The following is a 27,261-nucleotide window of genomic DNA, read 5'->3' as shown; positions in this document are numbered from 1 at the left end:
ATGCTGCTGAGGCTCTTGCTGTTGATCTGTGGTGAGTAGGACAACTCAGAGGAGGGTGTGGGAGTTCGTGCCCTGGTGCCCCGCCTCCCGAGGAGCTTCGGGACTTCTCAGGACTGAGTTTCTGCCTGTCAACGGTCAGGTGTGCTCAGATCTTTCCTTCCCATTGAGGACTCAGGGTTGGGCAGAAAGTCAGAGATACTGGAAAGCCAGATTTTGGAAGAAAACTATCATTTTAGTTTTTATCTCATACTAAGTGTTCACGTTCTGTCTTTCTCTCCACTTTTGATTCTGACTTTGTTCTTGGTGGTTTTGATAGCCACAAAGACAAATTCAGGCAACAAATTGGCCTCACAGTTCCTTGCCCTTCTTATCATCAACGTGATTTTCCTATATCTTCCTTGGCTTCCCCATTTTCACCATCAAACCCTAGAACTTATATTACCAACAACTGTCTCACTTCCAAAATCTTTGACTTCAGCATCCACCTCCCTACCCAGCTACACTGTATTTCCAGCTTACTTTGTCTAATGCTCCATATTCAACATGCCTTTCCCTCCCCAGGCTTACTTTTCAACTGCCGATTATTACACTGCATGTCCTTACTTCTCACATTACTTGTATTCTGTCATTTATCACAATACTCCCTTGGATGCGCCTGCTTCCCTCTTCCCCAGAGCACTCTCCTGGCTAACACACTTTTCTGCACGCTTCACACTTGTGCCTAAGCACCTGCCTGTGACTCCAAACAAAAGGCACAATCCTGCTGGCTTATCTTCCTTTAGATGTAGGACCACCAATCTCAGGTGGCCATCTGCGGTGTCACGCAATCCTCCTGTTCTTTCAGAGTCAATGCTCTTCCACTCCTGATGACCACGTCCTCATACCCACTCCTTTCTCCTCCAACTTTTCTATTCTTACATGTAATTTATAACACTGAGAAAAATAAAAGTAATCAAAAGAAAATTTTCTCATCTTTCTACTGCTGTATCTTTCACACTGCCCCCCCTCCATATTTATATATGCTCCCTATTATGGATATATTTTCCCTCATCCTAATTGAAGACAGGACTCTCCACTTGTGCATTGGGTCCCAGGTTCCCTTGCTCCATCATCAAAATGTTTCTCCATCCTGGGTTATTCCTATAAACATATAAATATGCTATAATATGTTCTATCTTAAAATAATAGAAATGTGACCTCCGTTTGCTTCACATTCTGTGTATACCTTTATAGTTTTCAGGGAGTTGTTATCTTTACTTGATCTCCTCCCATCCTTTCTTTTTAAAATTCATTTTTAATTTACATTACAGTAAGATTCACTTTTTTTTTGATGCACTACCTATGAGTTTTGGCAAAGATTCAGAGTCACATGCTACTACCATGATCAAAATACAGATTTCCATCACTTCAAAAATTCCCTCATTCTCTCAGTCCTTTTAGAGTCAACTCCTCCCTCATTCCTAAGCCCTGGAAACAGCTAAACTGTTTTAGGTCCTTATAATTCTTCCTCATCCTTTATTGAATCCACTTCAATCTATCTTTGTCCCCACCACTCCCTTGAAACAGCTCTTGTTAATATTATCAACCACCCCTATGTTGACTCACCCAGGATTCAATTTTTGTTTCTTATTTTCAACATCTCAGGGGTGTTTGACACAGTGGGTCTCTCCCTCTTCTGGAAATACATTTCCACTTGGCTTCTGAATATCAAATTCTGCTGTTTTTCTTTCTAACTTAATACCTACTGCTTTTCTGACCTCAAAATATTTGACCTTCTCAAGATTGGTACGTAGACTTCTCTTCTCCATCCATACTCATTTCCCCAAGTTATACACTTTAGTCACTTTATGTGCCACTTTAAGCTTAGACAGCTTAAAATCAAGCTTATTTATCCAACTTTGATCTCACCTCTGAACACCCTTCATGCTCTCAGCTGCCACCCAGCTGTCTAATATGCATTTTAACTCAGCATTTTCCAAACAGATCCTCTGATCTTCCACCTGAACCACCACCACCGTACAACTCAACCTACTTCTCCCCCCACTCCGTTTTTATAAGTGTCACCACCGTTCTTCTGGTTGCTGTGGCCCCAATCTAGGAGTTATACTTAATTCCTCTCTTTCTTCTACACTTTATATCCAACCCATAAGTAATTCCTATTGGTTCTACTCCCAAATGTATTCTGAGATCTGTCCACTTCACAGAACTGGTACTGCCTAGCCTGAGCCATCATCCTCACTCTTCCAGGCTAAACTCCCACTAGTGTTCTCCCTGCTTCTCTTGCATGTCTGTAGTCTGTTCTTTCCACAGTGCAAGTGACTTTACAAAGTCAAATTAAGTCAAAACTGTCCATCCCTCCTCATTACATCATGAACAAAATCGAAAGCTATTACCAAGCCCACAAAGCCTTCTGAGACGGGCCCCTGCTTACTTCTCACACACCAGTATCAACCACTGTCCTCCTCACCTAGTCAGTTCCCAGTGCACCTGCATTCTCATTCTTCCTTGGATAAGCTCATTCCTTCTCAAGGTCTTTGAGTTTGCTGTTTCTCTACCAGGAATGCTCTTTCCCAAATATTCAGAAGGCCTGGTCTCTAATTTCATTCATGTTTCTGTTCAATTGACATCTGTCTAAATAGTCAAGACCATCCCAAGATACTCTGTAACTTACTTTTCTACTTTATTTTTCTTATAGTACTGACCATTCTCTGAAATCAGGTTACATATTTATTTTTTAATTGGCTCTCTCCCACTATAATATAAATTCCTTTACAGAAAAGATTGTCACTCATGTTCACTCTTGCAACCTAAGTGTGATGTACAATGCCTGGCATATAGTAGGCACTCAAATTTATCTGTGGTATGGATGCATAAATAAAATGTGATTTTCATGCTGGCCCTCATTGAGTCCCTTCTCCTACCTGAGGAACCGATTATTCAAATAAACATTTAACCTAAAACAGTAGGCATCTCAGACCGAACTGGGCTAAAACAGATAATAATAGTGAGATAATATTTATTAGATGCTATATAAATTCCAGACATTCTTCTAAGCATTTTACAGATATCAACTCATTTAATCTTCACAAAACTTTGTGAGATAGGTCTATTATTATCTTCATTTTACAGAAAACTAAAGCACAGAGAGGTAAAGCATTTTTCCCAGAGTCACACTGCTTGCAGGAGGAAGAGGCAGGATTCAAATCTATGTCATCTGGCTACAAAGGCTGGGTTTTCCCCAGAATTTTCTATTCGTGACCATTATGCCATAGTATTATGGTCAAATCCTTGGGATAAGAGAGAATCTTTGGAGAAATCTGAATTCCTTCTCTGGACCTAAGCCTCCTCTGCTCTGAAGTTGTTATGCAAAGGGGCTTCATGACTTGAGCATAAGCCTGTCCACTCTCCTTGCCTGACTGTTATTACCATCAGTCAGCAAGTCTAGAGCTGGATCATCAGACTTTTAAGAGAGGGGATGAGGATGATGGGCTTGAGGAAGGGAGCTGCTACATAGTTATAGAACAAAGGCACTGTCTCATAATCACAGGTGAGAAAAGTCATTAGAAATTACAATCACAAAACAGAACTGTGTGTTGTTTTGTAGGCAGGTGATTGATGTGAAATGTGGGAAAAGGAACAGAGAGAAAGGAGGAAGGCAGCAGGGCAGGGAAGGGAGAAAAATAAGAAGATAGGGTAAAAGAAATAAAACAGAGGGAAAGAGAGGAAAAGGAGAGAGGAAGCGCACAGAGGAAGGAGGGTGTGTTGTTGGGAAAGCCCTTGGGGGAATTAAACTTTGGGTATGTTTGGGATTTGCTGCCCTGTACTGATCTTTGCTGAATTCTCTCCCAGCTCCACTCTGTGAACCAACTGGTGAGTTGCACTTCCTTTTCTTCTTCACGGTCCATGGGCACCTTGTCACTTGAGCCAGTGCAGGCCTGTGGATGGCTGTCTGATATCCGGTATACAGATGACAGCGGCTCCCTTGGGCCCAGATTGCTTGTGTTCACATCAGTCTCTGCAAGTGACATGTACAAGTTCGGCTGATGGAGCAGGTCTTGCGCTGACCTTCTCAAGACCGCAGTCTTTTTTTTCTGGGATGTCTCAGCTTAGGGAGAGTGATGCTGTTTGCACAAGAAAGTCAGGGGATGCCGAAGATGATGTTAGAAGAATCTCTGTCCTCTGCCAAAAGGGCTCCAAAGCCCCCCGTAAATTCCCCAGCTGCGTGTACCACCAGAAGTGTTGAAGAAAATGACAAAGTCACACCTCTGTGGAGAAGAACATTACAGTCAATGCTCAGGCCACGCACAAAATATATACCACGGCCTTCTTCCTATTTTTGGTCCTACTCTGCAGCTGCAACTGTTACCCCAGTTCGTTTTTCTCTCAGACTCTGGTTTGTGCAATCTTACTGCATTACTTTGCTCCTGATTCAGTCTTACTTTTACCAGAGGAGGAGAGGAGGAATTTTCCCCCAAAATAAATCTTCCACTAAAGTTTGTTTAAATTTAATATATATGAGGACTGCTCCCTTGTGCTTAAAATAATAAATGCACAGGGTTAAAAGAGCTTATCCTGCTACTTCAATACAGGCTGCATGTACAACTAGGGAACACAGGGTTTAGGAATTCCTACTCAGAACCAACTCAGCCTTCTGGGTTCCTCACCTGATGTTTGTCCAAGTCTAACTTATGCCTTGTGTTAATGCCAGGATGCCTTGTGCCTGGCTCCACTTTACTCCATAAGTGTGCGTGACAGTCGTAGCCCAAGTAGAAATCCAAAGCCACATCCAGGATGAAGAAACAAAGCTTCTGCCACCAGGAATTTTCCAGGTAGTCTCTGTGCCTGAAAATTTTCTGAAACAAGCTCTGAGGTGTAAGACTGAGCCCCAGACCTGTGCAAACTGCCCCATCCAGTGTCCTATTCCATCCCCATTCTAGACCTATTCAGAAAAGTGGGTTACAGGTGCCTAGATGCCTTTTTTATTCTTTTTTTCTGCTCTGCTCCCAAAGCTGTGCTTCTCCTCAGTCCTCTGGGGACTACAGTGTTCCAAGGAGAGAAAGTGACTAATGCACAGGGTATTCCATGCCTCACCACTGAGCAAACATTTTGGTACCATGCTTGAACTGAATTTTTTACCTAGGGTAAAGCATTCCAATAGGATGGCTTGGAGATTATAGATACTGGACCAGGAATCACCCCTCAGTGATCTAGAACATTTAGCATTTTCATCTGATGAGGAGACAAAGAGGTTTTCTTAGGAATATTCTTAAAACTTCCCAAAGAACAGAGGCTCTGAGGGTTGGATAAACAAATGCCCTAAGAGCAAACGCTATCAGGGATTTTGATGTTTCATGGGCTGCTGCAACTAGGATAGATAAGGCGATGAGATGAAAGCAGAACACAATTTTACTTATCTTTAATTCACCCAGAAAACAGCCCCAATGGCCAAAAATGGATACATGGCTTCTATAGGGGTTTGTATAGAGGTCCCAGAGCAAGGGATCTAGGCCACAGGGATGTGTGGATGCAGGGTATTTCTAGGGAAGTGCATGCCTGTTCCTTCCATTAGGAACAGCAAGAAAAGGGGCAGGAGAGAAACAGTAAAAATGAAATCGAGTTCCTCTGAGTATTTCCCAGACTGATTCTCCACGTTTCATTCTATCTCTGAAAGAGATAGCGTGGGCCTGAGACATCAGGGGAATTGAAACAGAAGAAAATGACCAATATGGCTTGTAACAAAGATGGATGAAATATATTTTCCTAAAACTTCAAGCTTCACCATCTCCAGGGCCAACTCTAGTGACAGTCATCAATATCCCTGCAATGCCTCCAAAAGTGTTTTCAGTTCATGGATAGAAACTTCAAAGAGTAAGAACCAAGTCAAACGTAAGGGTTGCCTTGTGGAAGGAAGTGATGCTGCATAGGGGCAGGATGTGCTGGGGGTGAGCTGTTGAAAGCCTGCAGGCCATGTCAGGGGGGCGCGGGAATGTGAGAAGTGGTCTGTGTGTACAATTGGTTGGTTCTTTGAGTCTCGCTGAGAGCAAATGCTGAGAACATGGAGTGCCTTCCGTCAGGATCTCTGAACCCCATTGCCCTAGAATATGTGTTTAATTCTTCCCTCTAGAGCTGTTTCTGAGTGTCAGCCCTTCTCGGCCCATAGAGGGGAACTCAATGACCTTGACCTGTAAGACCCTTGCACAGAACTTAGATGTCCAGCTCCCGTTCCGCTTCTACAAAGATGGCCGGCCCCTTGGGCTGGCCTGGGACAGATTCGCGGGGCTCCAGATTCCTGCCGTGTGGAGGGAAGACTCAGGGTCCTACTGGTGTCAAGCACAGACAACATCATTAAAAGTCAAAATGAGCCAGAGAGTCCAGATTCAAGTGCAAGGTGAGTGCCAGTGGGGGCCTCTGCTGGGGTGGGCTGAGAAGGGTAGAGGTACTGCCCTTTCCTGGTCTTCCTGACTGTTGCATTCTGTTCCTGCAAGCATGGATGCTGTCTGAGATATGTACCTGAGATTCTCTTTATCAGAGTTCTTAAGGGGTCTTCCCTTATCCTTGCTATTCCCATTCAAGCAAACAAAAGAATATTTAGGAAGCCCTTACTGTGTGTCATCACTGTGCTGGAAGGTGTGGAGGAAATAGCTGTGTAATACATGGTCCCTGACTATGAGAAGCTGGTGCTTAACAGCCATCCTAAGCAACGAGGGTGAAATATGTGGTGGTGTCCTACAGGTTGACTATTAAGAGAAACCATAAAGAAGGGAGAAATCTGACTGAGGTGGTAAGAGGAAGCTTTGAGGAAAAGGCTATGGGGGAAGAGCTTATGGAAGAGAAACTGAGGTCTGATTTTGAAAGATAAAAAGGAATGAGGGTGTTTTGTGATTCTGAACCATGTTATTCTATATCAGGGTTGACATTTCTGACATCCTCTCCCACTCTCAAACAAAGATGCATCTGTGATCCCATAAAGCAAAGGTATTAACCTCCTGAAAGCTGAGCTTTCTCAGACTTGCTTGAAACTCAACTCTGTGAACCTGGACTATTACAAAATCCACTGGACAGTTCATATGCCACAGGCCCTGTTCCAGTGCTTCAGACAGGTTGTTTCAATTGAACCCTCACAACTGTAGGAGATAACTTCCATTATCTTCTCCATTTTACAGATGGGCTATTGAGTCTTGGAGAAGTTAAGTAATTTGACCAAGCATACACAAGAAGAGTTGGAGCCAACATTCAAACCCAGGCAGTTTGATTTGTAACCTAGACTTGTAACCATGACACTATTGTGCCTTGAAAAATGGAAGTTTGAGAGATCAGGATGCTGGGAATCACATCGTCCTAGGCAGGGAGAAAACACTGTATCCTCCATGGGAATATTAGGGTGTCTTTCTTACCCTACCACCATCAACCCAGCCAATGCCAATTCCAAATCAGCAGGACCCCTTCCCCCCGCCAGCTCCCTGCCTCACCTTTAAACTGTATAAACTATTGACTTCACCCGAGACCTTTGCTTTCAGGACTGTCACACTTACCCTGTCTCTGAAACCCTCCCTACTCAGGGCCTCCCTGTGTCATCCTGTGTTCATGTAGGAGTCCCCATCAGTAGCGTGAGCTTGGTGATACAACCTCCACGTGGACACCTGATGGAGGGAGAGAAGCTCATTTTTGTCTGCTTGGTCACTGGGGGCACAGGAGCTATCACCTTCTCCTGGTTCAAAGGGGCCCTGGGTTTAAACCTGGAAATGAAGACCCTGCGTTCACAGATGGCAAAGTTTGAGATCCCTGCGCTGAGGGAGAGTGACTCTGAGCAGTATTACTGTGTGGCTGACAATGGCTTTGGCCCCAGGCTCAGCGAGCTGGTGGGCATCACAGTCAGAAGTAAGTTCCACTGCCCTTCAGTTCAGCCAGCATGCTTCCCTGGGGTACCCTGAGGAAGTTCACTGGGGGCTGAGCCTCTGTGGGCAGGGATTGAGAGCCTGTCAACCTCAGAGACCCCTCTGACAGTCTACTATCTCTCTCAGTTCCAGTGTCTCGCCCTGTCCTCACCCTCAGGGCCCCCAGGGCCCAGGCTGTGGTGGGGGACGTGCTGGAGCTTCACTGTGAGGCCCGGAGAGGCTCTCCCCCGATCCTGTACTGGTTTTTTCATGAGGATATCACCCTGGGGAACAGCTCAGCTCCCTTTGGAGGAGTGTCCTTCAACCTCTCTCTGACTGCAGAACATTCTGGAAACTACTTCTGTGAGGCCAGCAATGGCCTGGTGGTCCAGCGCAGTGAGGTGGTACCACTCAACATCACAGGTATAGCTCACACTATGGAACTACCTTGGTCAATGTCTCTTTCTCAGCATCCCAGGAGAGTTTTGCTGACCCCACAATGTTTCTGGTGATGTGCTACAGAAGACGAGGCTTCTGTGAGTAGTCCTTTCCTGGGAGGTGTAACTGAGGAGGCATGGAGGACATCAAGGCTGGTGCCTCTCTTCTCCTCTCAATAATGTGATAAGCTTCAAGTCCCTAGATGCATAAATAAGTCCTACCTCCCCACCTCTCCCAGGAAGAGCAAACCTTGACCTCAACCCACACTCAGGATATGTGCTCTCCAAATCCAAGCCCTTCTCCCTGGCAGCTCATGTACAGGTCTCTCCCTTCAGTGCCTACAGAGGACAGAAAACAAGTTCTTCCTTCAGGAGTCATGAAGGTGCTGCTTGGCATCCTTGGTCCCACCACTATAGCCCTATTATTTTGCTGCTGGCTCAAGAGAAAAATAGGTTAGTATTTACAGAAATTGGTGTTTTGTTACTGTGACCTTTGTTTTCACTGAAATAAGGCTAGATTTGTGACATATACACTATCAAAGATGAATATATCCTATCAGCTACCTTGACTGTAGCTCTGCTCACAGCTCCACCTCCCCATCACATGGGATGGCATCTATTAAAGTAGTGAAAGTTTTTAGTAAAGACCTTCATCCCCATGTGTTATCAGTTGAGGTTAAGCTGATACCTTGTATTTCTGTGGTTTAATTTTTATATAAAAATGTACCTACTTGAACTAATCAGCCACTGGAAGAGAAATACAATTAGCAGTTCCAGCTATTCTGACAATCTCCCAGTTAAAGTCAGTGCACTAATTCTTATTTGCCTTAGAATATTGTCACACGGTTTTTCTTCTCTCTGAAATGTTCACCCACACATCCACACATCTGCTCATTGCTGTCTTTCTCACTTTTCAGCTTAAATGTCATTTTCTCCAAGAAGCTTCGCCTGGCCACACAGCTCACAGTTCTATTATTCTTCATTAGAGTGCCGATAGCTTCACGTGTGATTACAATTGATTACTACATATTTATTTGTATGTTTAATCTTGATTTCCTGTTCTCCTTTGAAGTTGGAGATGGGGCAAGAGAGGACAATGTGAGATTCTTACTTAAATTCCAAGCTTTCGGGCATCTTTGGAGACCTCACCCCTACTATAATGTGTCTATGGCAGTGCCTTTTGTCACGATAGGATTAGGTTGTGTGGTTGTAAAACCAAAATCAAAAAAAGGTTATAGGTGTGTACAGAGGCTTGGGCTCAAGTCCAATTCCGGTATCAACTGTCTTTGGGAAGCTCACCTAACTATTCTGGATCCAAATCTCTTCATCTGCAATATGAAGGATCTGCCTAGATAATTGACAGGCTGTCCCCTGGGCACACAGAGGCATCTTGCAGTGAGCATCCTGGAACAAGGCACATTCCCTGCACAAGTGTGGTATGAAAGCACTGAGAAAGAGGGTTCCTCCATTGACATGCATGTTCATTTGTTTGCCTTACAGGAAGACGTTCAGCCAGGGATCCACTCAGGTGAGACCTCTGCTTTCTCTATGTGCCCTGATAATATAGAAAAATCTATTTCAAAAAATTTTTTTAAATTGTTCTCTCTCATGAGCTTTTTTCCATATTTTGTCATATCCAAAACTGCCGCTCCAGAGTTCTTCCATTGATAACTTCATTTGCTATTCCTCTTCTTTTATATATTAACCAATTAATATAAATCCTTTCATTTTCCCTAATTTGTCTCCTTCACTAAATCTGCAGAATAAGAAAGTTCTATTATATTGACCAGTTTTGTGCCTTTATTCAATCAACTAACTGATATCTGAGAGTCTGTAAGTCATTTTGTTCAGTGCTAGAAAGCATGCAAATACAGAGCGATCCTGAGAATTTTAAAGTATTTTAGAGTAGTTTAGATATTTACACATTTCCATGATGCAGGACAGAGGATAAGTAATAAACATACTGAAAAATTCTTGCTGAATTTCCTTAGAAGATTAGAGGAGGAAAAGATTTTTTAAAATTTATTTTTGATTTGATTTTATTGAAGTATAGTTTATTTACAGTGTTGTGTTAGTTTCAGGTGTACAGCACAATGATTCAGTTATACATTCTTTCCCAGATTCTTTTCCCTTATAGGTTATTACAAAACACTGAGTGTTGTTCCTTGTGCTATGCAGTAGGTCCTTGTTGGTTAGAGGAGGAAAAGATTTTTAAAATACTTCTATTGGGGAATATCAGGGTTTAGTTGATACATTTTACAGTGCATTACTATTTTTGCCAATAAAAAAACAGATTTTTTTTTTCCAAATCAGAATAGCACTTTTTCAGTGATACATGCACATGTAAGAGTATTTCCTTCTTTTCCTTCTTCAAGCTGCTTGTTCTGCCTAGCAACCAATTTCCATCTGGGGTGAATCAATCTTTTTTCATTCAATATTTACTGAGCACCTATGATGTGAATGGCACCCTTCTGGGTGTGGGCAATACCACAGTGAGCTGTAGGATAAGGACTTTACACTTGTGGAAGATATACTCCAGTGATACTCTGCAATGCTCTGCTCAGTGCAAGTATAGAGCCGTGGCTTGTACCAGAAAGTTGTGCTGATGGCTGATTTCCCCATAAATTAGCACTCCGTTCAGGACACTGTGTAACAGATTTCTCTCCTTCAGTGTTTTACTTATAATCCCGAATACTTATGTCTGGAACATCGGGGATGCTATCCCAGATAGACAGCATGTGTTTCTGTGTTTGCAGGAGCCTTCCCAGTCCTGTACCCCAAGAATCCACTTACCTCAACTCACAAGTCCAAGAGCACCTACACCCTGACTATGAAAATGGTAAGGTTTCCCAAATGGCCTGGGCCAAAGTAGGCAGAGCAAGCTGGGGAAGAGGCAATAAGGTGATGTCTATTAACCAAATCTGACCCTGCTGTGTCCCAGCCGCCTCTGTAAACAAATGACTTGTCTGTTTTAATGGTGTGATAGGTGGTAGGCATGGAGTGAGTTAAATGGCAGGATTAAGGGGCTGTGTGATGTCATGTCGCCTGCTTTTTTCTCTTGCAGTGAATGTTGTAAGTGGGAATGAAGTTTATTCTTTGGTGTACTGTGTGCAGCAGGAACGGCAACCAGCAGCAGGTGAGACACGAGGGCGTGAATTTGTCTCTGGCTTTTGTCTTTCCTGGAACCGGGAGGATAATCAGTGCCCATGTGTGGCAACAAGGCAGTGTTCTTTGGTGTCACTGCTTCTGCCCTTGGAGGTGACTGTGAACATTGCTGTGCCTTATCTGAAGACTGGCCTTTGGTCTGGAAGCTGCCTTGAGTAGATCCCAGTGCTGGTGCTAACTTGGCCTCCCGTATATCTCACTCCTCAGTCAGGTGGCAGCATTGGAGATGGTATCAACTCTGTACCCCAGGTAACATCCCAATACAGGTGCCTAGTTGCAGCTGTTGTCTTATCCCATACTTGGTGGGCACAGAAATGCTGAGAGGCACAAATGCCAGGAGGGAGGGACTGACTCTTATACCCCCAGGTGCCAGTTTTCCTCTGTACAGTAAGGAGTCATATTTATAACAGGGAGACAAGCGAGGCAGAAAATACTAATGGAAATAAGTCCATGGGAAACAGGCAGGAGAGACAGAGACTTTATTAACACTAATCTAATGAAGGACTTTAAATGGAATCTCAAATACATTTGTCTCCACAGAAGAACCCCCGGGGACATATATTGGGGATAAGGTGAGCTAGAATCCCTGGTCTTTCCTCCATGCTCTTTCTCTCTTTCTTTTGGGAACAGATTCTCAAACGTTTATTTATCTCTATTTATTTATTTATTTTATTTTATAATTTTTTGGCTGCAGTGGGTTTTCGTTGCTGCGCGCGGACTTTCCCTAGTTGCAGTGAGTGGGGGCTTACTCTTCCTTGCAGTGCACGAGCTTCTCAGTTCGGTGGCTTCTCTTGTCATGGAGCACTGGATCTAGGTGTGAGGGCTTCAATAGTTGCATACGTGGGCTCAGTAGTTGTGGCTCACAGACTCTGGAGCACAGGCTCGGTAGTTGCGCCACACAGGCTTAGTTGCTCCACGGCATGTGGGATCTTCCCGGACCAGGGATCGAACCTATGTCCCCTGCATTGGCAGTTGGATTCCCAACCACTGCACCACCAGGGAAATCCCTCAAACTTTTAAAATTATGGCCACTTAGGAAAAACAAAAGATCTCATGGTCTCTCTCCTACCTTATCTCCCCCCATCATGGGGATAAAAACATTTGATTATAACAGTAAAGTGTCATTGTACAAGGTAATTTTATAGGCTCACATATACATTTTTTAAGCCATGGACATATGGAAGGTTTGTAACTAAACTGTAGTGCATGTTTAGTCTAAAAATTCTATTGATTTGAAAATCTTTATCCTGAAATACTGTTGAACCCTACATACATCATTTTGTGCTGTAAGGTTAACCAAACAGCATATCAAAAACTAAATTAATATTGAGTAAAGCTAAACTGAGTGTTTTTTTTGTCATTAAAAATCAGTAATTTCTAAACCTTGATCAATTCAACACTTCACTGATGATACAGAAATGGTTTCAGAAACTTGCAGAAATTCCAACTCTATATGTGTGTAAATAGAGTAGGTGCTATGTATTTGTGTCTAATGTGGTGTGGCAGCCAAGTATCTCAGGACAGAGTTTAAATCCTTGACAAACTCCAGTAACAGGCTAAATTTAGTTTATGAATACAAAATTCTGACATCCTTAAAAAATTATAGCCCATTAGAGAAATGCAAATCAAAACCACAATGAGGTATCACTTCAGACCAGTCAGAATGACCATCATCAAAAAATCTAGAAACAATAAATGCTAGAAAGGGTGCAGAGAAAAGGGAACCTTCTTGCGCTGTTGGTGGGAATGTAAATTGATACAGCCACTATGGAAAACAGTATGGAGGTTTCTTTAAAAACTAAAAATAGAATTACCATATGACCCAGCAATTCCACTATTGGACATATACCCTGAGAAAACCATAATTCAAAAAGATACATGTACCGCAATGTTCATGGCAGCACTATTTACAATAGCCATGACATGGAAGAAACCTAAATGTCTGTCGACAGATGAATGGATAAAGAAGATGTGGCACATGTATACAATGGAATTTTACTCAGCCATAAAAAAGAATGAAGTTGAATTATTTGTAGTGAGGTGGATGAACCTAGAGTCTGTCATACAGAGTGAAGTAACTCAGAGAAAAACAAATACTGTATGCTCATGCATATATATGGAATCTAGAAAAATGGTACTGATGAACCCAGTGACAGGGCAGGAATAGAGACGCAGATGTAGAGAACAAACTTGAGGACACGGGTGTGGGGGAAGGGGAAGCTGGACGAAGTGAGAGAGTAGCACTGACATATATACACTACCAGATGTAAAATAGATAGCTAGTGGGACGCTGCTGCAAAGCACAGGGAGATCTACTTGATGATTCGTGATGACCTAGAGAGGTAGGATAGGGAGGGTGGGAGGGAGGCTCAAGAGGAAGAGGATATGGGGATATATGTATAAATACAGCAGATTCACTTTGTTATATAGCAGAAACTAGCACAACACTGTAAAGCAATTATACTCCAATAAAGATGAATAATAATAATAATAAAATTATAGCCCATAAAAATGAGAGAAGGCTTTGTATGCTTGGGTCAATTTGCAGCTCATCAGAAGCATCTCTGTAGCCCAACAGTGGGACACAGCCCCTTTGAAAATGCTGGCCTAGGGCCACAGTCTTTCAAGAGGCTCCAAGTTCTGTCTTGAGTGGCACACCATGATAGAGTGCATCCAGGCTGACTGGGGAAGAAGACCTGTGGGAAACATGTTCTACTTGTCTTCCCTGCTCAAGTTCTATTCGTGTACCTTTGCTTCTAGGACTTCTCAGCCATCTATTCTAGGCTGAAGAAGGTGGATCTTACAGATGTGGACTATCAAGATGCTATGTAAAGTTGTGGAAGACTCTGCTCTTGAGAAACCATCAATGACCCCATATCTTAGAATTGTTATGTCCTTCAGAGATCCTGGGAGAATCAGTGTTCCAGTACATCTCATCCAGGTGCTTTCCTCCATGAGACTATTCCTGCATCTACTGTGAAGCGAAGTGGGCTCAAGCTTTGAAGAGATCACCCAGGAGAAACAACATGAACTCAGAAGTGGGAATAAATTTGTTACTAGAACCGGATTCCTATTGGTTCTTTCAGCTACAGTTCAAACTCCGCTCTAAGTTCTTTTTAAAAGAGGAAACAGGGCAGGAATAAAAGAACTTGAGATTTTGAGGTAGAGGGACGTGAAGCTTAGGGTGCATGAACTCAAGGGTAGTGATTTTGTGCGACTGCTCTATACAGAGAGCTGTGTCCATAATTTTTTGTTCAAGTGCTTTTTCTGCTCAGACAGTATAGAGCTTCAGCCCTGGTCCTTGCATTAATCTTCCTGTTTCTACATAAAGTATGTGACTCAGTGAATTTGGGGATCACTGTTACTAACCTAGAATTAAAGCAAAGTTACATAAAATGTCATTGTGGTTACATTCAATTTTAATGACATATATTGTATGCACAGGCCAATTTAGATGCCCCCATATTTATAATGAGATATAATCTATAAGTTTCACTACATCCAAAGTTCTGTATTTGTTGCAGCCTCTAGAAGCTTTAGGAATATGTTTTCTTCCTTAATTCACAAACTTTTTGAAAACATGTGATAATATGGTTTGAAGTCTGTATTTTAATTTTAAGCATAAGCTAACACATGAGTTAAAACATTTTAAAAGTATAAAATGTAAAAGTTAGTTTTCCTTATAAATTAACACCACAAGTGGTACTGATTATTAAAAGCTTAGTTAGCATTGTTAAAATCTTAGCTCTGCAGATATTTTTTTTCTATTTTTTTGAATATATATTTAGAAGTATACATATTTAATAAAATATTATGAAATATTTTAAAGTTTGTATGTAGATTATTGTACCATTTTAAAAGGCTGTGTAGTATCCTGTTATATGATAAATCATAATATATTTTTTTCTTTTTTTCTTTTGGTAAAATATAAATAATATAAAATTTACCATTTTAACCATTTTAGGGCTACCAGTTTTTTCTTTATTTTTCAGTTATCAAATTCTTTTTTTTTTCATTTTTTTTCTCATTTGTGTTTCTTCTATTTTTTTCCTTTTTTTATTGAGGTAATGTTGGTTTATAACATTATATAAGTTTTATGTGTATATTATAATTTGACTTCCATTTACACTGTAGTCTGCTCACCACCAAAAGTTTAGTTTCAACTCATTCCCATATAGTTGACTCCCTTTACCCACTTTGCTCTCCCCAACCTCCTTCTCCTCTGATAACTGCTAATCTGTTCTTTGTATCTATATGTTTGTTTTTGTCTTGTTTTTGTGAATAGTGTAAGATAGGGATCCAGTTTCATTATTTTGAATATGAATATCCAGTTTGCCCACATCATTTATTGAAGAAACTATCCCTTCTCCAGTGAATATTCTTCGCTCTCTTGTCAATTATTAGTTGACCATATATGCATAAGTTTATTCATGGGCTCTCAATTCTGTTTCATTTGTCTATGTGTACCACACTGTTTTTATTATGATAGCTTTGCAATATAGTTTGAAATCAGGAAGTGTGGTGTCTCCACCTTTGTTCTTCTTTCTCAATATTGTTTTGATTATTTGGGGACTCTTGTAACACCATATAAATTTTAGAATTCTTTGTTATATTTCTGTGAAAAAATGTCTTTGGGATATTGATAGGGATTGCATTAAATTTATAGATGGCTTTGGGTAGTATGGACACTTCAACAACATTAATTCTTGAGACTTCCCTGGTGACACAGTGGTTAAGAATCTGCCTGCCAATGCAGGGGACATGGGTTTGATGTCTGGTCCAGGAAGATTCCACATGCTATGGAGCAACTAAGCCTGTGTGCCACAACTACAGAGCTTACAGTCTAGAGCCCATGAACCACAACTGTTGAGCCCACATGCCACAACTACTGAAGCCCACATGCCTAGAGCCCATGCTCCACAACAAGAGAAGCCACCACAATGAGAAGACCGTGCACTGAAACGATGAGTAACCCGTGCTCGCTGCAACTAGAGAAAGCCTGTGCAGTAGTGAAGACCTAATGCAGAAAATAAATAAATAAATAAATAAATAAATAAATAAATATTTATTTATTTAAAAAAAATCTTGCAATCCATGAACAAGGGATAGCTTTCCATTTATTTGTATCTTCTTTCATGTCTTGCATCAAGGTCTTATATGTTTAAATATACAGATCTTTCACCCCCTTGGTTAAATTATATTTTATTGTTTTTAATATGTTTTTTAATTAATTTATTTAATTTATTTTTTGCTGCATTGGGTCTTCGTTGCTGCACAGGCTTCCTCTAGTTGCGGTGATCAGAGGCTACTTTTTGTTGTGGTGCACAGGCTTCTCAGTGCTGTGGTTTCTCTTGTTGTGGAGCATGGGCTGCAGGTGTGAGGCTTCAGTAGTTGCAGCATGTTGACTCAGTAGTTGTGGCACAAGGGCTCTAGGGCACATGAGCTTCAGTAATTGTGGTTCATGGGTTCAGTATTTGTAGCTCTTGGGCTCTAGAGTATAGGCTCAGTAGTTGTGGCACATGGGCTTAGTTGCTCTATGGCATATGGGAATCTTCCTGGACCAGGGATTGAACCTGTGTCCCCTGCATTGGCAGGCAGAGTCCAAACCACTGCATCACCAGGGAAGTCCCCTATTTTATTGTTTTTTTATGTTTTGTTTTTTTCTTTTCTTGTAGTGTCCTTGTTTTGCTTTGGTATCTGGGTAATTATGGCCTCATAAAACGTTTTTGTACATGTTCACTTATCTTCCATTTTTTGAACAGCTTGAGAAGAATTTTTTTTTTCTTAATTTTATTTATTTATTTATTATTTTTTTTGGGGTACACCAAGTTCAATCATCTGTTTTTATACATATATCCCTGTATTCCCTCCCTTCCTTGGCTCCCCCCCTCCTTGAGTCCCCCCCACCCTCCCCGCCCCAGTCCTCTAAGGCATCTTCCATCCTCGAGTTGGACTCCCTTTGTTATACAACAACTTCCCACTGACTATTTTACAGTTGGTAGTATATATATGTCTGTGCTACTCTCTCGCTTCGTCTCAGCTTCCCCTTCACCCCCCGCCCCCTCCCAAACCTCGAGTTCTCCAGTCCATTCTCTGTATCTGCGTCCTTGTTCTTGTCACTGAGTTCATCAGTACCATTTTTAGATTCCGTATATGTGAGTTAGCATACAATATTTGTCTTTCTCTTTCTGACTTACTTCACTCTGTATGACAGGCTGTAGTTCTATCCACCTCATTACATATAGCTCCATCTCATCCCTTTTTATAGCTGAGTAATATTCCATTGTATATATATGCCACAGCTTCTTTATCCATTCATTTGCTGATGGGCGTTTAGGTTGCTTCCATGTCCTGGCTATTGTAAATAGTGCTGCAATAAACATTATGGTACAAGTTTCTTTTGGGATTATGGTTTTCTTTGGGTATATGCCCAGGAGTGGGATTACCGGATCATATGGTAGTTCTATTTGTAGTTTTTTAAGGAACCTCCAAATTGTTTTCCATAGCAACTGTACCAACTTACATTCCCACCAACAGTGCAGGAGAATTCCCTTTTCTCCACACCCTCTCCAACATTTGTTGTTTCCAGATTTTGTGACGATGGCCATTCTGATTGGTGTGAGGTGATACCTCACTGTGGCTTTGACTTGCATTTCTGACTTCAAACTATACTACAAGGCCATAGTGATCAAGACAGTATGGTACTGGCACAAAAATAGAAAGGAAGATCAATGGAATAGAATAGAGAACTCAGAAGTAAGCCCAAACACATATGGGCACCTTATCTTTGACAAAGGAGGCACGAATATACAATGGAAAAAAAGCCTCTTCAATAAGTGGCGCTGGGAAAATTGAACAGCAACATGTAAAAGAATGAAATTAGAATACTTCCTAACACCATACACAAAAATAAACTCCAAATGGATTAAAGACCTACATGTAAGGCCAGACACTATAAAACTCCTAGAGGAAAACATAGGAAGAACACTCTATGACATCCATCAAAGCAAGATCCTTTTGGACCCACCTCCTAGAATCATGGAAATAAAATCAAGAATAAACAAATGGGACCTCATGAAACTTAAAAGCTTTTGCATAGAGAAAGAAACCATAAACAAGACTAAAAGGCAACCCTCAGAATAGGAAAAAATAATTGCCTATGAAACAATGGACAAAGGAGTAACCTTCAAAATATACAAGCAACTCATGAAGCTTAATACCAAAAAAGCAAATAACCCAATCCACAAATGGGCAGAAGATCTAAGTAGACATTTCTCCAAAGAAGACATACAGATGGCCAACAAACACATGAAAAGATGCTCAACATCACTAATCATCAGAGAAATGCAAGTCAAGAATTGGTTTTAATTCTTCTTTAAATGCCTTCTATGAGGGTGAGTCAAAAATTATCCACACTCTGGCTGTGTGCAGATAATTTTTGACTCACCCTCATGGAATTAACTGATAAAACTATATGGTTATGGGCTTTTCTTTTTGGGGAAGTTTTTGACTACTGATACAATGTCCTATTCATTACTGATCTGTTCAGATTTTCTGTTCCTTCATGATTCAGTCTTGGTAGGTTGCTTGTTTCTAGAAATGTATTCATTTTTTCTATGATGTCCAATTAGTCAGAATATAATTGTTTACAATAGTTTCCTATGATCCCTTGTATTTCTGTGGTATTAGTTGTAATGTCTTCTTTTTTTACTTACAATTTTATATATTTGAGTCCCCTTTTTCTTGTTTAATCTAACAAGAAAAGCTGATTTGTCAGTTTTGTTTATCTTTTCAAAGAACCAGCTCTAGTTTTCTTATTCTCTTCTATTATTTTCCTAGTCTCTATTTCATTTATTTTTGCTTAATATTTATTATTTCCTTACTTCTGCTAACTTTGAGCTTAGTTTGTTCTTGTTTTTCTAGTTCCTTGAGGTATAATGCTAGATTGTTCATGAGGTCTTTCTTTTATGTTTTTTTAAATTTATGTTCTTATAGCCATACACTTTCCTCATTAAACTGTTTTTGCTGCATTCCCAAGTAATGGTGTGTTATGTTTTTATTTTATTTTATCTGAAGATATTTTTTGACTTCCTTTTTACTTTATCCTTTGATCCATTGGTTGTTCAGAAATGTGTTGTTTAATTTCCATGTATTTGTAAAATTTCCAGCTTTCCTTCATGTTATTGATTTCTAGTTTCATACCATTGTGGTAGTAAAAAAATATTTGATATAATTCTTTTCTCCTTAAATTTGTTGAGGCTTGTATTGTGGCCTAACACATTTTCTAGCTTAGAAAATGTTCTATATGTACTTGATATCACTGTGTATTCTGTTGCTGTTGGATGGAATGTTCTACATATGTCTGTTAGGTCTATTAGGTATGTAGTGTTGTTCCAACTGGCTGTTCCCCTATTGCTTCTCTGGATGATCTATCCATTGTAGAGATGGGGTAGTTAAGCCCCCAACCATTATTGTGTTGGTGTTTATTTCTCCTTTAGTTCTGTTACTATTTGCTTTATATATGTTGGCACTCCAATATGGGTACATAAATATTAAAAATCGTTATACCCTCTTGATAAATTGACCCCTTTTAGATTATATAATGACCTTCATTTTCTCATGTTATAGCTTTTGATTTAAAGTCTATTTTGTCTGATAGAAGTATAGCTCCTCTCTTTTGGTTTCATTTACTCAGAATACTTTTTTTTCATTCCTTCATTTTGATCCTATGTGTGTCCTTATAGCTGCTATGTCTCTCTTGTGAGCAGCATATAGTTGAGCCTTGTTTTATTATCCATTCAGCCTTTTGTTTGAAGAATTGAATTAATTTACATTTAAATAATTATCAATATGTAAGAACTTACTAATGCCATCCTATTCATTATTTTCTGCCTTTTTTGCATTTCCATATTCCTTTCTTCCTCTCACTGTTTTCCTTTCTGAGTCAATGATTATTAGATTTTCTTTTTATCTTCTGTGTATTTACTCTAGGTTTTTGCTTTGTTGTTGCTATGAGGCTTACATAAAACATCTTATAGATATAACAGTCCATTTTATGCTGATAACAAGTTAATATCAATTGCATGCAAAATTTCTGCCCTTTTACTCCTTCCACATTATGTATATGATGTCACAATTTACCACTTTTTGTATTGTGCTATCAATACAAGTTATCATCATTAACAAATTATTTTTATATTTATTTTTATACTTTTGTCCTTTAAACTTCATACTGGAGTTAAGTTATTAACACATCACCATATTGCAGTATTACAATGTTCTGAATTTGACTGTATATTTACCCTTACCAATGTGTTCTATATTTTCATATGTTTTTATGTTATTAATTAGCATCCTTTCATTTTATTTCAGCTTAGCTTCTTTCAACCATTCTTATAAGGCAGGTCTAGTGGGTGATGAGCTCCTTCAGCTTTTGTTTGTTGGTAAAGACTTTATCTCACCTTTATATATGAAGGACAATTTTCCAGGTAGTTTTCTTAGTTGGAAGTTTTTGTTTGTTTGTTTGTTTGTTTTCAGTATTTTGAATATATAGTCCAACTGTCTTCTGGCCTGCAAGGTTTCTGCTGAGAAATCCACTGATAATCTTATGGGTGTTCCTATATATGTGAGTTTTTGTTTGTTTGTTTGTGGGTTTTTTATTTTTGTTTTTTGCTATTTTAAAAATTCTTTCTTTATCTTTGCTTTTAGACAATTTTATTATCGTGTGTCTTGGAAAAGATCGGGGTTGACGTTTCGGATGGTCTATTAGCTTTATGAACTGGATGTCCAGATCTCTCCCAAGACTTGGGATGTTCTCAGCCATTATTACTTTAAATGAGCTTTTTGCCCCATTTCCCTTTCTTCTTCTGGGATTCCAATACTGAGTAGATTATTTCTTTTAATGGTAGCTCATAGTTCACATAGCATTGCTTCACTCTTTTTCATTCTTTTCTTCTTTATCCTCCTCTGATTGGACAATTTCAAAGGATGTATCTTCTACACTTCACAGATTCTTCTGCTTGATCTAGTCTATTATTGATGCTCTCTGTTGCATTTATTTCATTTATTGTATTCTTCAGCTCCAGGATTTCTGTTTCGTTCTTTTAAGATATTTCTATCTCTAGGTTAAACTTTGCATTTTGCTCATATATTATTTTCCTGAATTCATTGAATTATCTTTCTGTATTGCCTTGTAGTTCACTGAACTTCCTTAGAATAGTTAGTTTGAATTTTTTATTGCATAAATCACAGATTCATATTTCCTTGGAGCTGGTTATTGAAAAAATGATTGTATTCCTTTAGTATTTCCTTTATTTTTTGTATTTCTTGGGGTCTTGCATTACTGTCTTCACATTGGAGGAAGCAGACCCTTTTCCCAGTCTTTACTGACTGACTTTGGGAGAAAAATACTTTCTGTCAGCCCCGTTAGGAACTCTAAGGCTTTCTTAGAACTTTTCTATAGGTGCACCTGATCCACATTTCATGTTCTCTCTTCTAACAGAATTCTTAAGCTTGTAAGCCTTCTCTTAATCTGCCAGGCCAGGTGCTTCCAGACTCCTTTTTGCTTTCTCTAGGGTGGTCCTGAATGCTTAAGTTGTGTCATTTCTTTCTGTGTGTGCTCACTAGCTATCTTCAAAGGCTGATTCTTGCAGCAATTGAGAACATACATAAAGAACAAGTTGTGCAGTGGGGGAATGTGTGAGTGAGACCTGTGGAGTGCTATTGGTGCCTGTGGGCCAGTTGGAGGGATCTGCAGGTGAGGCATTCCCGGTGGTTCATGGGCAGACATCCTGATGGATTCTGTGATGCAGTTAGTAGCACTTGGGTCCCTTTGGCCTCCTTTGAGAGCCCTATCTGCCACTTTCTCAGGTTCTCTCCACCACTCAGTCATACAGCACACCTCAATATTCCCCTTCAATCTATCCAATATCTGAGTTTTTTGCTCCAACAGTGTGTTGGAAATTCTCTGATGGACTCCTGGATTTTTTTGATGAGTGTCTAAATTGGTGGTCTTAGAGGAAAGGCAGAAGAAAATTCTTATTCTGTTATGATGATAATGTCACTCTGGTCCAACTTTTTTTTCTCCATGAACTTTTACTTTCTTCTTTTTGCTACAGTCTGTGAGTTCATTTGCCCAGAAGGTACTAAAGCAGAATATAAGACTGATAGTTTAGGACTTCCTAGGTGGTGCAGTGGTTACGAATCCGCCTGCCAATGCAGGGGACATGGGTTTGAGCCCTGCTCTGGGAAGATTCCACGTGCCACAGAGAAACTAAGCCCAGCTATTGAGCCCATGTGCCACAACTATTGAAGCCCACATGCCTAGGGCCCATGCTCCACAACAAGAGAAGCCACTGCAATGAGGAGCCTGTGCACCACAATGAAGAGTAGCCCCTGCTCACAGCAACTAGAGAAAGCCTGTGTGCAGCAATGAAGACCCAATGCAGCCAATAAATAAATAAATAAATAAATTTATATTAAAAAAACACTGATAGTTTAGATTTGCTCTCAATAGTTTTAATATTTTATTCCAATGTCTTCCTGCTTCTATTTTCTCAGTTTAATTGTTGTTTCTTTGTAGTTAATCTGTCTTTTCTCACTGCTTACTCTGAAGTCTTTCTATGTTTGATATTATGTGATTTCCCTCTGATGTGTCTAAATACAAATTTATTTTGCTTAAGAGAAATGCTTCTTAAATCTGAGGATACATGGCTGTCTTCAAGTTTAGAAAATAATTATCTTTATTATTATATTGCCTCATCATTGTTTTAATTCTATCTTTCAGGAATTCATATTAGAAGTTTTCTGGACATTCTTACTTTATTCTCATGACTCTTAATTAGTCCTTCCAACTTTTTATTTCTTTATTAGCCCTGTTGCATTCTGGGCAATTTCTTAATCTCTATCTTTCTGTTTACTAACTCTTTCTTCAGCTATATCAGTTTAACCTATTTCTTTCTTATTTCAATGACTACATTTTTTTTTTCTTCTAAGAGGTATTAGTAACAAAATTTTTAAAAACATTGTTTCAGAAGATTAAGTTTTGACCCCACTGTTTACTAGCCCTGCAGTTTTGGTCAAATCAATTAACCTCTGTGTGTTTTTCATGCTTAGAATTGGGATAGTAATTGTATCCAACACACAATGTTGTTTTGCTAATTATGTAAAATCATTTGTTTAAAATGCTTAGAAGTATACTTGGCACACATTGTTTTCAAAAATATTATTATTATTACTTTTCAAATTTGTCTTTTTATTATTTATAGTATTTTACCATTATGGGCTTAATAGAGTTGACTCTTGAACAACATGGGTTTAAACTGCATGGGTTCACTTATGTATTGATTTTTTTTTCAATATATGTACTATAGTACTACTACATGATTCATAGTTTGCTAAATCTGCAGATGCAGAACTGCAGATATGGAGGACCAACTGTGAATTAGATTATGCATCGCATGGAGAGTTCAAAACTCTAACAACTGTATTAGTCAAGAGTCAACTGGGGGCTTCCTAGGTGGCACAGTGGTTGAGAATTTGCCTGCCAATGCAGGGAACATGGGTTTGATCCCTGCTTCAGGAAGATCCCACATGCTGCAGAGCAACTAAGCCCATGCGCCACAACTATTGAGCCTGTGCTTTAGAGCCCGTGAGCCACAACTACTGAGCCCACATGCTGCAACTACTGAAGCCCACGTACCTAGAGCCCGTGCTCCACAACAAGAGAAGCCACGGCAATGAGAAGCCCGCATACCACAATGAAGAGTAGCCCCTGCTCACCGCAACTAAAAAGAAAGCCCGTGCACAGCAAAAAAGACCCAACACAGCCAATAAAAAAAAAAGTCAACTGTACTTTATTTCAACTACCTAAAAATAGTTTAAGTATATTTAATTTATTGTAATTTTTAGATAGTTCTTCTGAAGTTTTAGGTATTTAAAGCCTATATTTATTGTATATTTTGAATCTTGTTCTTCATAAGCTGATGGATTTTGTGATTTTAGACTAACAAACTTTTTGTTTAGTGTAGAAATTTCATGTGACCTCAACTTTGGACTATGTCCCTCAGAAGTCATTTTGTGTTTATTTCTTCTAAGCCCCAGGTGGTCACTGGCCCAGGAACAATTTTTATAATAATTCTTTATTTGGGGTTTCCCAGGGCACACACATAAGCATGGCACAATCCTGGGCTTTTGTTATTTCAGAGGAAACTTTCTATTTTCTGCAAGTTTGTACAGCCACAAGCTTACTTGTTATCCATCTGTGCTTGTGAGTAATTTTTTTCTTCACCAACCACTCATTTATTTAAAAGGAAGTCTCGTGATATTTTAGTTTCAAGTTTCTGCCTTTTGTAGTGTCAAGATTTTGTCTCCTGATTTCACATGGACTTTAAGCGCAAAGCTCACAAAAATTATTTAGTGTAATATTTTCTCCCCCACTCCTCCCCAGGGGAACAGTAATGTAATTTGCATGTTTAACACTCTGTTTTTACTTCCTTTTTTATCTGTAATAGGGGAATTTCCTTTCTTACTTGTTTGGCTATGCATTTTTAAAATTATGTAAAATTTATCTGTCCCTGAATGAATGTATGAATGCTTTTCCTGACTGGGGATCGTGCCTTTGTGAATTGGGAAAGAGTTGCTAGGAGAGTATGTTAGAAGAGTGATCAAAAACCTCTGAAGGGGAATCGAGATTGAAAGCCAGGGTGTAATTTGAGTCTTAGTACTTGTTTATTTTTCTGTCACCAACAACTGATGCTCAACTGTCAGGAAGATACCCACAGGAAGCTGCTGTGGGTGATGCTATTAAGGGTTGGTATAGTCAATGACCCATGTCCACAGTTCTCGGTAATTGTCCTTCCTACATGGAAAGTCATAAGTCATCCCCCTTTCTGGAAAACCCACAAACATACAATTAAAACAGAAAGTAGAAAGCTTCAGGTCGAGTTGTCACTGATTCGTGGGGGCCCTCTGCACCTGTTGTCCCCAGGGAGTCTAGGCCACTTACCAGGCGGTAGTTTTACACTTGGAAGGAGGATGGCTCCCTGTTGCAAATGCTGCTCAGATATCTGCCAAGAGCCTCGCTAAGCCTTCCTATGCCTCTATCTCCCCTCAGACTCCAAGACTAGGTTTACCTCCCCTCCTTGCCACAGGAATAGCGATGCCTTCTTTAGAAGGGGTTTATAGTAACTTCTACTAATACTGAAGAAACTGGTATTCCTCATGAAGAAGAAAAATTTGAGCTCTGCAAAATTCCAGTCTCTTGAAACAATTGCTCTCTGAAACCAAAACTTACTCCTGCCCTTCTCTAATTGAGCAAATGTGGAGATATTCTTTTAGAAACTGGATCTCTGGGGCAAATCCATCTTTATATCTGGCAGGGGAGGTAACAGAAAACAGCTTCCAGGCCTTGTTACTCAGTCTGAATTCTGTGTCACACTGTTTGGACTATTCAGGGCCCCACTAGACTTCTAGACATTAATTAATTGCATTGTAGAGAATCTGCTGGGCAGAAGGGTTTGGTTCTGCCTAAATAACATCTGGTTGTTGTCTATATAGACAAAAATCAATATTCCCTGTAGCCAATCCTGCTCCAGAAATTTTCCAACAAACATTGTCACCTCCAAAAATATGTATTTATTACCCCGGACATAAAATTCCTAGGTCAAGCTCCACTCAAGGAAGACATATCATGTTGTTCAAGATAATTACAGTAACTGTTAAAATTACTACTACAACTACTATTACACGGTGATGATGACCATGGCAATGACGACTTCTACAGCCATGGATGCAGCGTGTTTATAAACATTATGACACTTATCCTGCCACAGAGATCTTGGAGCCCCCGAGTTCAAGCAGATATATCCAGAGATCTCTGAAGTTTACCAGTCTCATTTTTCTACTGTCCTAATTGTCAACTTCCCAAAATGCTAGATGTTACTTATTTTCTCCTGAATCGGACTTCGTGAAGATTCTGTTTGTCTCTGTTTCAATTCTGGCGTACCCCATCCTGGCCCTATACTCTGTGTCTCATTCAAGACATTGAACTGAATTTGCAGAGACTGTTTTTGCTCTGCATCTGAGATAGTATCCTTCTGCATGCTGCCACCTGTGGAATTTCTACATCAAGAGTCTACATGGTCGTGCCAAGAGGCTTTTATATCTATGCGTAAACTCTGCTTCCCTCTGGTACCTGACTCCATCTGACTGGTGGCTCAATATCCTTGCACAGGGATATTTTTATGTCTCACGTTGGTTAAACCCACACACACACAATTTCACTTTTGCTATTACAATCTTCAACATTGTTACCTTTCCCTGCACTGAACCATTTAGCTTCCTAATTTCCGGCTGTGGTCCCTAGCTTGCTTCCAAGTTTAGGTACGCTTCCAGTCTATGTCTATCCATATGTAAATACCTGCCGTCTGTCAAATACAGAGCAGCACCCAGATGGAGCGTGTCAGTGACTTTGGAGGACTTGCCACCGTTGTGGCCCATCCACCACACTATGACAACACTTGTCTCCAACCACTCATTACTTCTCTTTTCCACCCGCAACACTCACTTTCACACAAACCATGAATTCCACCCCCACACCATTTGGTAACGCTGTAGGAAATATTAACTTCCAACCAAACAGGCTACATTTCCACAGAAGACATTGGAATCAATGAGAGTTTGTGAATATTTTGATAAAGCTTCTTAGATGTTTATGAAAAGTTAAACCTACTGTAAACTTCTCCACCATCTTTTGCTTACTCTCTTTTCTCATTCACTTCCACCCA

The 27,261-nt window shown here is 40.0% G+C and overlaps 1 protein-coding gene across 2 annotated transcripts; it reads left to right on the top strand.

Moving 5' to 3' along the window:
* On the top strand, positions 1 to 14,931 carry FCRL1 (Fc receptor like 1). Of its 2 annotated transcripts, XM_057746593.1 has the most exons (11): positions 1 to 31; positions 3,850 to 3,870; positions 6,125 to 6,388; positions 7,591 to 7,878; positions 8,022 to 8,297; positions 8,648 to 8,764; positions 9,812 to 9,839; positions 11,068 to 11,150; positions 11,376 to 11,447; positions 12,017 to 12,048; positions 14,237 to 14,931. In XM_057746593.1, exons 1-11 carry the CDS (start codon positions 1 to 3, stop codon positions 14,306 to 14,308), a joined length of 1,284 nt encoding a protein of 427 aa, XP_057602576.1. In that variant the 3' UTR covers positions 14,309 to 14,931. The 2 variants fall into 2 exon arrangements, with proteins under 2 accessions (XP_057602576.1, XP_057602582.1); XM_057746599.1 differs by lacking the exon at positions 3,850 to 3,870 and having other exon boundaries at positions 15 to 31.
* Positions 14,932 to 27,261: the final 12,330 nt, after the last annotated feature.

Source organism: Hippopotamus amphibius, chromosome 1, assembly GCF_030028045.1.
Source record: "Hippopotamus amphibius kiboko isolate mHipAmp2 chromosome 1, mHipAmp2.hap2, whole genome shotgun sequence".
Lineage (NCBI taxonomy): Eukaryota > Metazoa > Chordata > Mammalia > Artiodactyla > Hippopotamidae > Hippopotamus > Hippopotamus amphibius.
Note: the sequence above shows the minus strand (reverse complement) of the source record. Positions and strands in the feature narration are given on the sequence as shown.